Below are 15,551 nucleotides of genomic sequence, written 5' to 3'. Positions count from 1 at the left end.
GCTCACCACATCTCATGATAACCAGTGGGTAAATTAGAGGGCGAGACATTAAAAGCGCAGCCCTTTTCTGTTGTTCTGCTGTCTCTATGGGAGGGCTTTAAACTGCGGTTCCTCACAGCCGATATCACACAAAGCGCTTTGGATGACAGACAGGGTGAATAATTCAGCTGTGATATGGCCAAACATATGCAAGCAAGTCAATGCAAACACTTCAACACTGACTATGAACACAATTATTGTGTTAAAGGGAAAGTTCCCCCGAAATGAAAAAAGCTTTCATTAATTATTCACCCTCATCTCGTTCCAAAACCTGTAAGACCTTTGTTTGGAACAAAAAATATTTTTTTTTTTTCTGACCCTGCAGGCAGCAACACAAGGCCCAGAAAGGTAGTAAGGACATTGTTAAAATAGTCCATGTCACATCACTTGTTCAACTTTTATTTTATGAAGCTACAAGAATACCTTCTGAGCACAAGAATATGAAAATAACAAAATCATTCAAAATTTCTGCTATTTAGTTAAAATTTTTTTATGTAATTTCACAAATGTACCACAAGATTTTGGCTTTACACTGAATCAGTCTGATACAGTACTATACAACTTATTTAACTGTTTAAATATCTTGAAATATTCAAAAAGCAGAAAGATGTACTAAAACAAATCAGTTACCTTAGAGAATATTGCTGAACTATATCACCATTTGTCTGTACTGTAGCAATGTATTTTAATTTATGTTTACACAGTGCTGTGTGGGGGAAATATGATGCATTAAATTGATATAAAGCCAAAGCAAGATCATTTATAATGTAATAAATTCTGTGATTTAAATTGTAAATTCAAAGAAACATGGTTTCCAAAGTATCATGTTCCCACAAAATCATTAAGCAGCACAAAGGTTTTATGCAAATCAGCATCTTAGAATGATTTCTAATAGATCATGTGAGACTGAATAATTGAGCATCCAAAATATTATTAAACTGCATACTAAACTGTATGTATACAGTTTTTATACTGCATTTTTATTTATAGAAATGCAAGCAAAAGATAAAACCATAAAATCTTACCATTCCTAAACTTTTGGTGATGCATTATAAATGTAATATACAAACAAATCAAATCACTTTTAAATCACTTTCTGGCCAATAAAAACAATGCAACACATAAAAGTCATATTTAAAGCAGTTTTCAAGTTGCAACACATTTAGCACCTAAAGACTGTAAAGCTCTGAAAGCACATTAAACCATTTGCTCTAGAAGCTCTTTTCCCCCAGTACGTTACACAGAACCAAACTGAAATCACACAAAGCTACGACTTCTCCATTGTCTGCCTTGTGGCATTTGTCTGAACCAATCGTTTCTCAGGGAAACAGTTGATAACGGCCACCAGAAGCTCTGATATCAAAAACAATCATCGGAAGAATGGGAATAACGCTGCCGCTCCCGAGGACGCCAATGTCAGCAGTGCTGTGGTACTATGGCAACAGCGACTGCAGAAGTGAGAGGTTTAAAATCATTAAAATAACAACAGGAACGGGAAAGGTTGTGTGAGGAAAGAGAAGCTGGAAAACAAACAGAAGGAACGCAACCCAGGGGACATCAAAACCTTGGACAACTCGAGATTCTCTGATCTGGAAAAGTGACCTTCCTGTGAAAAAACACGACCCGACGATACACAAACCCTGCCTGAAATACTAAAAGCATGCTGTTAATGTAGACCTCCAAGGTGCCCTTCCCAGATTCTTCTCTCTTGTTGTCTACTAGTTAATGGGACTCTAACTGATGCATCCTAGCGTTCACATCACATCTAGTGATCAATAAAGGAAGCCTGTGTTTTAATCGATCAATTAATCAAGGGACAGAGATGGTGGTACTCACTCTGTGGACACTGCTCACTGGTGCAGTTGAGAGATTGGAGATCCAGACCTTGGCATTCCTTGCCACCCGTGCTGGGTGTAGGTTGGGTACATTCCCTGCTCCTCCACATGGTGCAGTCGGCTCCGCATGGTGACCATTTACTCCACTCGCTCCAGCCTCCGTCCACTGAACACACACACATGTACACACAGTGGAAGTAAAATTAGTAATCCATCACACATTAGGACACAAACATGCTCAAGTCAAGTCCACAAAAAAACGAATGCGAACAGCTCAGATATGTATATGTGAAGTAACAATGTCTGCCTGACATCATATTCAATATCCTGTGCTCTCTGGGATGATACACTACCATTCAAAATTTAAGCTAAGCAAAAAAAAAAAAAAAACTAAGTATTCAACTAAATATTAAGCAGTAAAAATTACTGCAGCCTTGATATACATAAGATACATATAAACATCTTAATTGTTTTAAACTTTTGACTGCCAGTGTATTTCAATACTCCATTCAACTAGATGTTGTTATTCAGGTTGCAAGTTAAAAATATTTTGCCTTTAGCTAACACATCCCAGCTACACACGTGCTATACGACATGTACGCATAGACTAATAAACATACCTGCCTTCTGCTCATGTCGGTCACATTTTGACATTGCAGTGTATTAAATAATGCAGCTTATGCAACTTGAATGCTGTCATACTGATGGATGCAATGCCTGTCTCTATGATACACTACAACCACGCTGCAGCCACAGTTTCACATATGCAGCATATCAACCACCACATATACGAAAACACTATCCATAGCTTTTTAGCTAAGCATGAAATACAACATTTTTAACACTTATGTGGCATTTGATTTAAGTCAAATTATGTGTTAGTTAAAAGTACAGTAACAAACTATTTATTTAAATTGTGGAATTAAGCAGATAGCTCTGCTACTCTGCCTTCCTTTAAGAATATACTGATGTTGTTCAGAATGTTTTTCCAAGCCCATCAAAGGCCACATTTATTTGAATTTTAAAAACTACAGAAAAACTACAATGATATTACTGTTTGAAGTAAAGTTTAGCAGATAGGCTACTGGAAATATAAATCTCATGTATCATTATAAATGTATTTAATATAGTTTGTAATCAATTTAATGCACTCTTGCTGAATAAAAATATATCTTACATTTTTTTAATAATCTGGGCTGGTAAAGCTACTGAATAATGATATGTTAATATATAAATGTTGTGACATAAACACCATGTATGTATAACACATTTGTGCAACTAAGTTTTCATGTATGGTTTGAGTGGAATGAAAAAATAGCTTTGAATTACAATATTCAAATATGATTACGGTAACCAGATTACAATTTCAAGTGCTAAAAGACCACAGGAGGATAAAAGGCAGGTGGGAAATTCCATATGTGTGTTTGTGCCCAGTCTAACGACACTCAAATGTCCTATTTCCTTCCAAGCCATGGAAGAAGTATTTTATTTCCATTTCTCATTCTCAGAGGGCCGCGCTATTCGTCAGCTGGACCGGAGGCCATTTTGGAAGTCTTATTTGGGCTGACGTTGTGCCAGGTTGGGGAAGGTTACTACAGGGCTAATGTGAGCAGCTCTGGTAATGAGCTCTCTAGGGGCTCTGAGCTGCACCCTCACAGGACCAAGAGCAGGGGTGAATTATGGTACTTGGATACAGAGTTACTGATGACTCCATTCGACAGACCGAAGATCAGACACGCTGGGGTGTTCATTAACCCCTTGGCTTTATAGCATATTCACTGTGCGGTTCTGCTCCGCTAACCCGACCCTGACAGTACAGTGAGGTCACCGTTTGGCCAAACAAGCAGCTAATAAAGTACTTGCATGCCTTAGCGATAAGAAAGATGAAGAGTCGGCCGCATAAATGGCTACAAATAAAGGCGATATTTAGTCGTAGCCTGCCAGACGAGAGTGTGTTTTTTATTTTTAAATACACAGAGAGATTATTAAGCGACACAGAATGATATTCATACTAACAAAGAATGTGTGGAGTGCATCTAAAAGAGATGCTGACACAGCTTTTGATCAAACATTTGGCAGGAAGAGTGGCGAGGCAATAAAATAACTGTCCTTGTTTGCCATTGAGTGGACTCATTTGCGAGCAAGTCAGGCTTATATCATCACACTAGCCTGACTGAACAGAGAACTGATGCTTAATGAATACATTACAATAAGAAGCGTGTTCCTGTCTCTGATTCTCCGCATGAATTTTAAAAGGCAGGTGATGAGAGATCAACAGCTAAGAGATGGAGAAAAGATTCTCTTTCTTCTTTTGGAAAGACTGTACAAAGCAACTAAAAGGAAGTCTCTTGACTCATCTGGGAAGAAAAGAGTTGCAGATAAAACACTAGCAGCAATATAGATAAAGTCAACATAAAACTGCATTCTCAACTTATTTGACTTTGATAATGTGATGTATTTTCAAATAAAAAAAAATGTTTTTAAGAAGTTGTTTTAATCCCTTGGGAATTGAGTGGATTATGAAAAGTTAATTCTTCATTTTGAAGCAGAATGGACCTGGACAAGTTTGTAGCTGATTGTGAAGGAATACTCATCAGAAAACCTGGCTTATGGTGACATTTACTGCTTCTTGAATGTTTTATTTACACTTTTACAGAAAATTGTTTGGTGAGTGGTGCTAATATTGCATTCAGTTTTACCCCAAACTGATCAACGTGAATCTCGCAGTGTTTTGTTATGCTGGCTGTTGTACGTCAGGTGTGTCCAAACTTGGAGGTCAAGTCTCCTGTAGATTTTAGCTTCAACCCTAATTAAACACCTGAACCAGCTAATCAAGCTCTTACCAGGCTTGTTAGAAACTTCCAGGTAGGCGTTTTGGAACTGGTTGGATCTAAATTCTGCAGGACACTGGCCCTCCAGGATCGAGTTTAGACACCCCGATAGTAAGTTTGGAAATAAAGTGTAATGCTTAAAGATTAATGCTTTATCATGCTTAAAAATAACATACTACCTACACTAAACCTATAATATTAACAAAAGCAAATATGAGATAAAACACATTTGCTGAAGCAAGTCTGTGAATATTGTGTTTCATAAAAGTATTTCTTCACAATGGAAATGCTGTACCAGGTGCGCTACTGAGCAAGTTTACCACATCAGAAAAGCCATACATAAAGTGTATTATATAATGGGAACATCATGTATTTTAGGTTATAAATCACATGCTATGGTAAAAATTATTCAAGGTCATAACATTGCGAAAGGAACTGCATAAAAATATGTGTTTTAAATTAATAATATCCACCTGTATTCATAATTAGTATGAACAGTAACTTGTATGATCATTGTTTTTATCCAAAATCTTTCCCAGTTAGACAGGGTTTTATTTGATTGGTACATTGAAGCTAGTGCAGTCTACAACAGCAGCCTAAAAAAATGCGTAAACAGCTATTTGGTTAATATTTACTAGTTGGTTAGCACTGACCAATATTCTGTCAAGTGATATCTGCAAAAAAGGAAATTCATTTCAAAATATTGATGAGAGATGACAAAGATTTTTGTTTTGCTTTGTAATAATGTGCACTGGTGAATCGTGTAAAATAAGAGCAGGGACATTTATTGAGAAAGTAAATAGGGTCAATTTTGATTTCATGTTTACTTTAAACATGAAGTGATGAGAAGCAGAAATAGTGATGGCCAATTTCCTCTTCAAAAGATGCAACAATCATATCTTAAACCTGCTTAACATGAGTGAAGGATGCAATAATAAGAAACCAAAGCCAGCAAATAATTGTCCATTCAGACTCCCTGCTATTAAGATAATATCTTTGATTTCCAATCATCCTGATGTAGGGTTGAAGAGGTGTGTGTGTGTGTGTGTGTGTTGTGTCAGTGTAGGGTGCCTGTAACACAATAACACAGTGGCAGGTCTATTTGGACGTCTTGTCAAGGGCACATCTAAAGGGCGTCCAACTGCTCTTTAAAAGGGCTGCAGGAAGCCCCATTTCCACTCTCCATTGCTCGAAATCACAATGGCCAATGCTGGACGCCTCCAGCTGCCTTGTCCTTGAGCGGGGAGGAGGAACTGAGCAGGAGAGGCACACAATTACCTTTTAGATCAGCGGGGACAAGACAGAGTCAACACGCACATCTGTAATCTCACCTGGACCTAAACAATCCATGTTCAATAAAGCAGAGACAACAAGATTATAGGTGATTCATGGGCTCTGAGCCAGAGTGGGCGGAGCCGGGTGGGTCAGAATTATGCTACAATGCACCGATCTTGTATTCAAATGCATCATGCAAATTGAACACAAAAAGACAGGTCTTCCAATTCTGGCATCTAAAAGGGTTTTGGGATTTAAAGGATGTTCATGTGAAACAGTGCCTTGGCCAAAATGCCTGCCAAAAAGGGGCTTAGGGTACTTAGGGTACCAAAAAGAGGTTAAGCACAAAATCTTCTAAAAAATTGAGCAGTCTTTAACACAATATTTAAGTGTCCTAGTAAACTTTATATGCTAACATGGCGGGGACCTACTGGGACCTTTCCAAATGCTGTTTATTCATTCCAAAACAATAACTTATTGAGTCATTTAATAATTAATTCAAAGTGCTTATTCATGAAACAATGGCTGCAATATTGTCCATGACAGTATTATCCTTAATGCTACCCAATTTCTAAACATAGCAGCTACCTTACTAACTATTAATAAAGCAGCGAATTAAGAGTTTATTGAGTATTGTAGTTAATAGTTATTTTTTTCAAATGACTTAGTATTTAATGTTACATGTTAACACTATATTGTGCTAATAAACAGACAATATGCCAATAATATGCATGTTAATAAGCAACAACTAGTGAGAACTGGTATAAACGGACACTTAAAGCAAAGACTTGCACAAAATAACATGGTAAAAAAAAAAAAAGACTGGCACCGAGCCTTCTTCCAAACCTAATTCATATTCATATAGGCCAACATTTTATCTGTTAAAAAAACTTGAAGCAGGGAGGGGGGAATACCAAGAGATAAAGTTCAGCGGAATAGACTACTGTAGCATGCAGAAAAGAGAAACACATTTTGTGTGAGTCCTGAAAACACCGTCAGCTGGAAGGCCTGTTTGTTCTCCATCAGTTAAGAAACTGGCATGGTTCCATGCTGAATGCATCAGACTAACAATAATGCATCAGTGAAAGGCAAAAAGCATTTTCTGATGATAACTTTTGTTTAGTTCCCCATTTGAAATATTTCAATTTCCTGTTAAAAGTGCTAGTTTAGAATCCAGATTAATCTGCACTTGCTCTGAGCTTTAAAAGTACTCAAAAGCGAAAAGTGTTAGTGAAATGTGAAGGTGTCTGAGGGATTGCATTCTATATTAGATGATTCGCTCCTTAGAGACCATTAAAGTCACGAAGCTCTCCAGTCATAGGTGAGGATGTGTGTGTGTGTGTGTGCTAGATGAGAAGTCAGACGTGTCTCTGACGTGTCGGCTTTAGATGAAGCAGCCTCTTCACCGTGCTAAAGGTCTAACCAGCCAGTGATTCAACAAGAGCTGGTACAAGAGGCTCATCAGGGTCAATTAGCCCTTTAAAGCCCACTTATTACATTAGACTCTTCACAGCTGAACTCATCCAGTTGATTGGCCAATTGTGTTAAGTTACTGGTTTGTTCCTTTTGAAAAGATGTGAAAGAAGGAAAAAAAAAAAAAAAAACAAGTACTATTGATTCTTGAGAAATTTTTTTGTAATAATGTTCCATGAGAAAAGAAAGGAATAAACAGCATGAAATGGTCCTCAGGTTCAGAACCAAACCGTACAGCTTTGTTTTGGTAATATATGGTTTTTTAAACTCCAATATGATAAACATTTAACATTCATTATTTCTCCTGCTGAGATATCAAGGCTAAACGGCATGCAATTCATAATTAAACACACTGAATAGGATGTGCAAAACACCAAAACTCCCAATAAGGTCGTGCTCTGCTGCCAACAGAAAGACTTACACTTCAAAGGCTGTATTTTCATTCACACTGCCCTTGGACTTTTTTTTTTTTTTTTTTTTTTTTTTTTTTAATCTCTTTTTGATCTACTTTAGTTATGATAGTGTTTCATTCCAATTTTGAATGATTGTACTTATATGTACATTTCAATTCAAATTCTAAAACCCATTTAAATCGTTCTACTGAACAACTTCTTAAGATCCAATACTACTACTACTGCTACTACTAATAATAATCCACTATATGAATAATATAAATAAATATTACACAATAATTACAACAAAACGACATTAGGCAGTGAATGCTATTTTATATATGTAATACACGCACTAATATACAGTAATACACTAATGGTTTTATCTCAATCTTGGTGCTGAGTATAACATTTTGAGCGCCTTGGAAGCATTAGTCCAGTGTTTTGGTATTACACAAAGAATCCAGCTTCATCAGCATTCACTCAGCATCGCACGCTCGCCGCATTACACAAAGAATCGCGTCACGTCCTTTAAAGTCGCCCTGTCCTGAGGATCAGTAGAACAGCGGCGGTGGACTGTGTTCACATACAGAGTCGTTTATCAAAGCTCTGCTGTTTCTCTTTCTGTCTCCTGCTGTCTGACTGTGCTCTGGGAACACGCTGCCTCTACCTGCAGCTAGTCAGTAAATGATGATTTATACCTCCTGCAGTCAGAAGTCACGTTTTGATAAATCGGGATGAACTCTCAGATGTAATTTTTAGGGCCTGCAGTTGTCCGTGCATGTCTTTGTATGGTGATAAATGGAACGGGATGGTCACTCTCTCTCCTTCTCCTTTTCTCTCGCTGACAGGATTTGGGGTCCTCTGGTGAGCACACTAAAGCAGGCAGGTGCTCGTTTTTGATTGGGAACACAACGAAGTCATCCTTGGCCAGGACACCACGGCTCCCTCGCTGCGGCCCATGTCAGGATTAATCAGTCGGAGTGTGAGATACATGAGGGGAATAAAGCCACCACGGGAACAACGTCCAACTCGCTCACTCAGCATGACCCTTATCAAAAAAAACTGCACTGGTCACCGCTGTGAGCTTCTTTTCTTCTGGTTTTTATTTTTTCCAGCTTTTCTTTACCACCTCCCTCTCCCTGTATGCTGTATTTCCAGCAATAAGCAACTTATCTGTTTGCTCTCAACACAATCAGAACCATATCAGAATGTATTCAATATAGCCGAGAAGCAGGATTAAAAACCAATCTTCGATAGCAGGTTACGTTTATTAGTAATAATTAATATATGAAATATAGTTCATTTCTTTATGTCACCCAGTCAGAAATGATCTATTAGCACTTAAATAAATACTACTAATAAAAAAAAGAATCATTTCTCAAATAATTGTTGTACACTAGAAAAATGTTTGTGATTTTAACGATAACAAACCTTGCAGTAAAAAATAGTTGTACCATATATATATATTACTATATATAGTAAAATTGTATATAGTACAATAGTAGATCTAAGGCGATTTCTTATGTATTTTTACAGTAGAATACTGTTTAATGAACAGTCGTCTTGATGATATTTAATTCCTCACGTGTCTTTTTTTGTCTTGTATTATCATGCTGGTAAGCTAAGGTCTATTACAGTCCAAAATATCTCGCATTGCATTGCATGGACTATTAAAATTATATCATTTAATTTTACCATAAATTTAAGCTTGGCCCTATAAATCCTAAAAGGCTGCTATCATATTTTTTATGGCAAGGTGCTGCCATATTTTTTTTTTTACAGTAAATGTTAAATTTTTTTTTATGCACTCTCTACTTCTAATCACTGCATTCCTACAAAATTTCTACCTCCAGTGTTTCTCTTTAACAGTGTACTTGCCTATATTTCCTTGCACGTCTCTCTTCTCCCCCACAGAAATGCTATTTAAGTCATAATCATGTGAAATACATCCCCACAGAGCTCTGTCAGAAGCGTTCCCCCATGCTTTGTATTTTTGCTCATCAAAAACGCCATATTTTGAGAGCATGTTACTTACAGAGCAGTATAAAGGTGGCGTCTTATTAAATTTCACTGGATGCTTTGTAATGAAACAGGAGATTGGCTTAAGTAGATAAACCCTCTCACTGGAGAAGTGGAGGAAGAGAGGGGGTGAGCGAGGGAGATGAGCTGCAGCTGACAAAAGCTTCGATTTCCTCTCCTGTTTACTAAGCGTGGATATTTTCCGCCGGTCAGCAGCGCCTGCATAATGCCATTTTTGTCCCTGCTGAAATACACTCACGAGCCTATCGCAGTAATCAAGAGAATCCCAACCCCCATCTACCTGAGTCTAATGTCAGCCTGTAAATGAAGCGGCCTGACTTCCATTTCAAACTGCATGCGATCGATAAGTGCTGAGGAAAAGCAGCCGCGCTGTTTCCCTGCTTCCTCTTCCTTTCTCTGTTCCCTCTCGAGCCTTGAAAGTACTACTAGCAGTAGTGAAGGAGGTCAGGAAAACAACTTAAGCACACTAGCATCAAAACAGTTGCTATTATTTGCTTTTATAAAATGTGCAGTAGTGTTAATATGACTCTGCACTGCCCTGTCTGACTGTTTAAAAGACAGCTTTCAGGACAATTTTATTTAAACAACACTGAAACGTTGCTCTTATAGTTTAAATGTAGTTTAAAAATACATTTTTTTTAATTCAGCAAGCATGCATAAAAAAAATTAAAAAATAATTATACTTATCTATCAAAGAATGCTGGAAAATATGTATCATGAATATTAAACTATTTTAATATATAAATGATCATAATAACATTTTATTAAACACCCAATTAATAGTAAATATTAAAATCATATTAAAATGATTTTAGAAGAATCATGTAACTATAATAAAAAGTTATTTTAAATTATAATACTGCAATTCTGCCAACCGTTAATAAACCCTAATATAAATTAAGTTTAATTGTTAGAATTGTACTAGAATTTGAATAAAGGCTTAAGGTAAAGACTGGAGACTTGATTCAATTCTGTATAGAATACGTTCCAGAACTCCATCTGGGGACAAATGTGAGAAACAACATCACAACATAAACGTAAAAAAAACTACAAAAATATGTTTTTGCCACTGGCAGGCAAGTTAATTTTGGACCCTGCTTACAACCGAACAGCAAAAGACCTCATGCAGCAAAAGCGAAAGCAGCACAGAGCACAGCAAAATCAACATGATGGCCGGAATGGACACACAAGCACTGGTGTAGCTATGAATAATTAAAAAAAAACCAAAAAAACATGAAAAAGTTTTGCTTAAGCACAAAAAAGCTAATGCCAATCAAGCTAGCCGTCCTACAGAAAGGGGGCTACTAGTGCCTTAGAGCAAGGGGACCGTGCAAGGGTCTGAGTGCTAATGCTAATCTAGCTCTACTCTGCAGTGAGCGACGCCCGGTGGACGTTACCTGGACAGGTGGCAGTGCAGGCGCTTTTCTGGACACTCTGGCCCTCGCAGGACGTCCCGCCGTTCAGGGGAGTGGGGTTGGTGCAACTCCGGCTCCTCTTCTGCCACCCCCGACCGCAGACAGCACTGCAGGCCGACCATGTGGCCCACGTGGACCAGCCACCGTTCACTGCTCGTGCGCCCAGTGCAAAGGAGAGGGGGAGACGAACACAGCGAGTCAGGATTACCCGACAAGCGCGAAGATGATAAACAGCCACAAACATGAGCTCTGTGCTTAAGGCAGGCCACGGGGACAACGGCAACACCAGAAAGCTATGTTAACGTCAAAAGTTATCGATGCTATGCTAACCCTACTGTTGATTTGAGGTAGTTGTGTAGCAGCTGCCATCTCCAATGTTTTTTTTTTAATTTTTTTAAATTCAGTTCAAATTCATTCTCATTTGATGTTTACACAGCTTCTGTGTCACTGAAACAGCACTTATCTTACACTAACAACAAGAAACTATTTGTATGTTGATATTAAAGGTACGCCACAGAGGAATCCTTGTTTATTTATTTTTTTCTTTAAATGGATTATTTAGCCAGTACATAAAAAGCGAACTGAACAGATCTTTTTAATTCAATTACCAAATATTTAATTAAAGTACCGAAAAGGATGCAGAACTGCAAGTACAATTTAAAGGAAGCGGAATTAAAAAGATCTAAAATTTGTGTAAATGTAATTTGTAACTAGAAAACAAAGGTTTAAAGGTTTTATATGCCTTACGAAGAATATTTTTATTGCAAATCTATTGGAATTGTATGTTTCAGCCACAGACGGCAACATGAAGACTACAGGGTACCTTTAACATGCAATTACTTATATAATAATCATTACTCATTTAAAAAAAAAACATACTCAGAGATGAGCATGGTCAGAGAGAGTGTAATTTGGGATACAGGAAATATTTCCAAATGGCATTTACTCTATAATTTGCAGGTCTACTTGCAGTATTTCAATTTTACTTATTTAGGTTGATTTGAGAACCAATTGCTACCAATAACTGAATGACAGAATAACCAGTCAATTACACTCTGACATGTTTTGGCCTGCGTTTTGCCATTCCCCAAGTCTGAAACTTCATTGCTTTATTTTGCTTGTGTACTTGAAGGGGCAGTGACGCTAGATGATACAATGTCACAGCCCACAGCGTCTTTTTCAAAATAATTTTAACGTATAACAAATAATAATGAATCCAAATGTAAGAAAAAATACTATACACTCTGCTCCACTTTCCTGCAATGCTAAAAAGTCTGCGTCCTTCAGTGCAGCTGAGAGCTTATAAGAGGTTTGTAATATTTGTTTACATTTTGTTCTGTCAATTATTTCTCATCCAAATTGATTGCTGGATGTGGTAACAGAACCAAACATAATTTTCCTCGGTTGCCCTTGTCAAGTCACAACACTATCACTCAGTCACCTTTTATAAGCTGTATATTACCAAAAGTCCTCCCTAAATCTACTGCGCAAACCATCGGACACATGGGGGGTAGGATGTCTTAAAGAAAACGGCCTAGATTTCATCTCACAACGCTCACGCGGGGTGTATATTGGTTTTCTGCTCTACACTGATACACAGTATGGTTTTTATGGCACCAATATCCTGGCTCATGAAATGCATAATCCTGCAAGGATTCCACAATGATCCTGAGTCCAAAGTTCACGCAGGGTTTTTAATCAAGTTCCCAGCCTCCTCACTCTTGGTGGGAGAATTCAGAGCAAATCTGATTTCTTCTTCCCCCTGTAACGCGTCCGATTTGTTGTCCCGTAGCCGTGATCGGCAGTCAGACTCTATATTGTGCCTGGAGCTCCTCCGTAATTCTGCTCTGGTCAGACCGAATCAATTCTTTAGCCTCACTTCTACCACTGATTGCTCACCACGAAGAAGGAAATTGCGCAGCAACTAGGGTCCTGATTACCTCTTAGCGCACCGTTGTGTCAAGTCAAGTCCAGCCTTGTTAAAATTCATCTCGGCCTCTGTCCAACAGCACTAATAACAGCTCTCACACCACCTATGGTTCAGCCAATAAGCAAGCCTGCAAGACTTCAAATTAGTAAACTGACATTTTAATGTGAAGCCATGGGGAAAAAAGAATAGCATAAAGGACCATGCCTAATAGTTCTTTTGATCAAAAGGTATTCACAGGGAATTTTTCTTTAATTAATTTCTACAATGGTAGCAAATTGCTTGGGGAACATTGCACAATTTGAAACCTCCAAATTGTAAGGCACTGCACCTAGCATTCATGTGCCATTTCTCTTTTTCCCTGTGTGAGGGCTTTATTGATTGACAGCATAAAGAGCAAACAATAGAGTGAAAATGTTCTCGGCTCACTTTTGCCGAGCCTTCCGTCAAAATGTTCCCAAATCAGGCAATTCAAACAAAATGCAATAACTTATCTAATCTTGCTTCGTCTGAGAAATAATTGTCAGTTTAGTTCCCCTATTAAACACAACACGCTGATTGCTCTGATTGACTTGCAGTCCCTGTATTAAAAAGCACATCCGCATTAAGTGCAAATCACACAGCTGTCCCTTGACTTATTATCTTTACACTAGGCTTCATGATAAAACAAATACATTGTTTCTGACAAAAGAGTTCAGATTAACCAGTGTTAACATGTCCTTCTGTGGTTTAGGAGTATTCTCAATAGATCTGTCCCAGCACTGTACTATGTGTAGTGTGTGATTGTCTCGGCTCGGATCAGTAGAGAGCGTGTACAGGGTTGTAATGCATGCTACCTTTAGAACGCCGCTTGTCCTGGGACCCCTCCGGGGTTAGCGATGCTTTGCCACTGTGCATTTTAATAAAGGTCAGCTAGCTTATAAACCCCATTCATTAGTCACTTTCTGCCATTAATTCAACAAGCCCAACTACAGTGTGAGTGTTTGTCAGCTCTGCTGAGATTTCTGAGACACTGTCTGGCTGCATTGCTCCCAACTTGATATGTTGTAATGTTGCTGCAATCATTTACAGCATGGATAGTTTCAGAGCAGCTAAGCTCAAGCTAATATAAAAACAACAGAATGTCCCCATGCTGTAATGCTTAGTTTTAAGGATGATTGCAAGAAACATAATGGTCTCAGATGTATTTGCATACTTAAGCAACATCTAAAAAGTATGTTACAAAATGCAAAGACATTTATATTAACATTATATAATATATTAAATAGAAAGTGACAATTAAATGATTCAAATGACAGGAATCTCACACTTTCTGGCCACGTTCTTTTCTAGCTCAGTTATGACAGACTATTAAAAAAGGTCTTTAAAGGTCTAAAAGTATCCATGTTTAAAGGACATTAGGTAACACTTTATTTTAAGGTGTCCATAATACAGAGTAATTACCTAGTAAGTACTTAGTAGTAATCGTTGTACTTACATAAAACAAAATGTACTTACCATGTAACTAAGATATGGAACAGTTTGTTCTTACAGTTTGTAATTATATAGATGTAATAGGCTGCTACTGTAACACACTTCTTACAGATCGGGTCTGTTACACAGCTACTTATGTAATCAAACAATTGTTACATATGTGTTGCAGACTTTATACAACATAATTATAAATTCAAGTACACGGGCATAAGCTACTAAAAAGTGTTGTGTATCCATACTGTACACCTTAACTAGCTGCACCTTAATTTAAATTAACCCATTAGTGCACAGCTTAAACACATGTAATTATACAGAATATTACACAGGCATAAGCTTCTCAAAATAAAGTGTATCAAGATTGTACTTAAGTGTAAGTAGCTGTGTAACAGACTAGATTTGTTACATATGTGTAACAGTAGCTGCCTGTTATATCTACATAATTACAAACTGTTACAGGCCGTTTCATAAATTAGTTACATTTTATTTCATGTAGGTACATTGGCTACTACTAAGTACCAAATAAGGTAATTACTCTGTATTATGACACCTTAAAATAAAGTGTCACCGCAAATTTAGTACAAAAAATAATGTTCGAAATCAACTGAATGGAGACTACAGATAGTGCTGTGTTTGTGTAGTAAAAGGCTGATAAACTTTCACAAAGCAAAGCACTAAGTATATTTTGTTCTCAAAGTCTGATCAAAAGTTGTCCATCAAATCTAGCCTAACTCTCTCAGTAAATTACCCCTGACTCTGGGTCAAAACCATCCCAAACTTTTGTCAGCCTGCTGAAAGGTGAAGTCCATTTATCTGTGATTTAAGAATGGAACAAAGTATGAGAAGAAACA

At 37.6% G+C, this 15,551-nt stretch overlaps 1 protein-coding gene across 6 annotated transcripts in view; it reads right to left on the bottom strand.

Annotated features, from left to right (window-relative positions):
• The window catches only part of unc5a (unc-5 netrin receptor A), a 154,958-nt gene that overhangs the window by 34,274 nt on the left and 105,133 nt on the right, over positions 1 to 15,551 (bottom strand). For 3 of the 6 annotated variants that reach the window (XM_043257248.1, XM_043257250.1, XM_043257249.1), the window contains 2 exons: positions 11,286 to 11,453; positions 1,876 to 2,040 (listed from right to left, as the gene is read on the bottom strand). In XM_043257248.1, coding sequence (XP_043113183.1) covers positions 1,876 to 2,040; positions 11,286 to 11,453 — 333 coding nt within the window. The remainder of the gene's footprint in view (positions 1 to 1,875; positions 2,041 to 11,285; positions 11,454 to 15,551) is intronic. The other 3 variants (XM_043257251.1, XM_043257253.1, XM_043257252.1) reach the window with 1 other exon arrangement.

The sequence above is a fragment of the Puntigrus tetrazona genome, chromosome 14 (assembly GCF_018831695.1).
Source record: "Puntigrus tetrazona isolate hp1 chromosome 14, ASM1883169v1, whole genome shotgun sequence".
Taxonomy (NCBI): domain Eukaryota; kingdom Metazoa; phylum Chordata; class Actinopteri; order Cypriniformes; family Cyprinidae; genus Puntigrus; species Puntigrus tetrazona.
The sequence above is the reverse complement of the archived record's forward strand: the minus strand, read 5'-3'. Positions and strand labels throughout refer to the sequence as shown.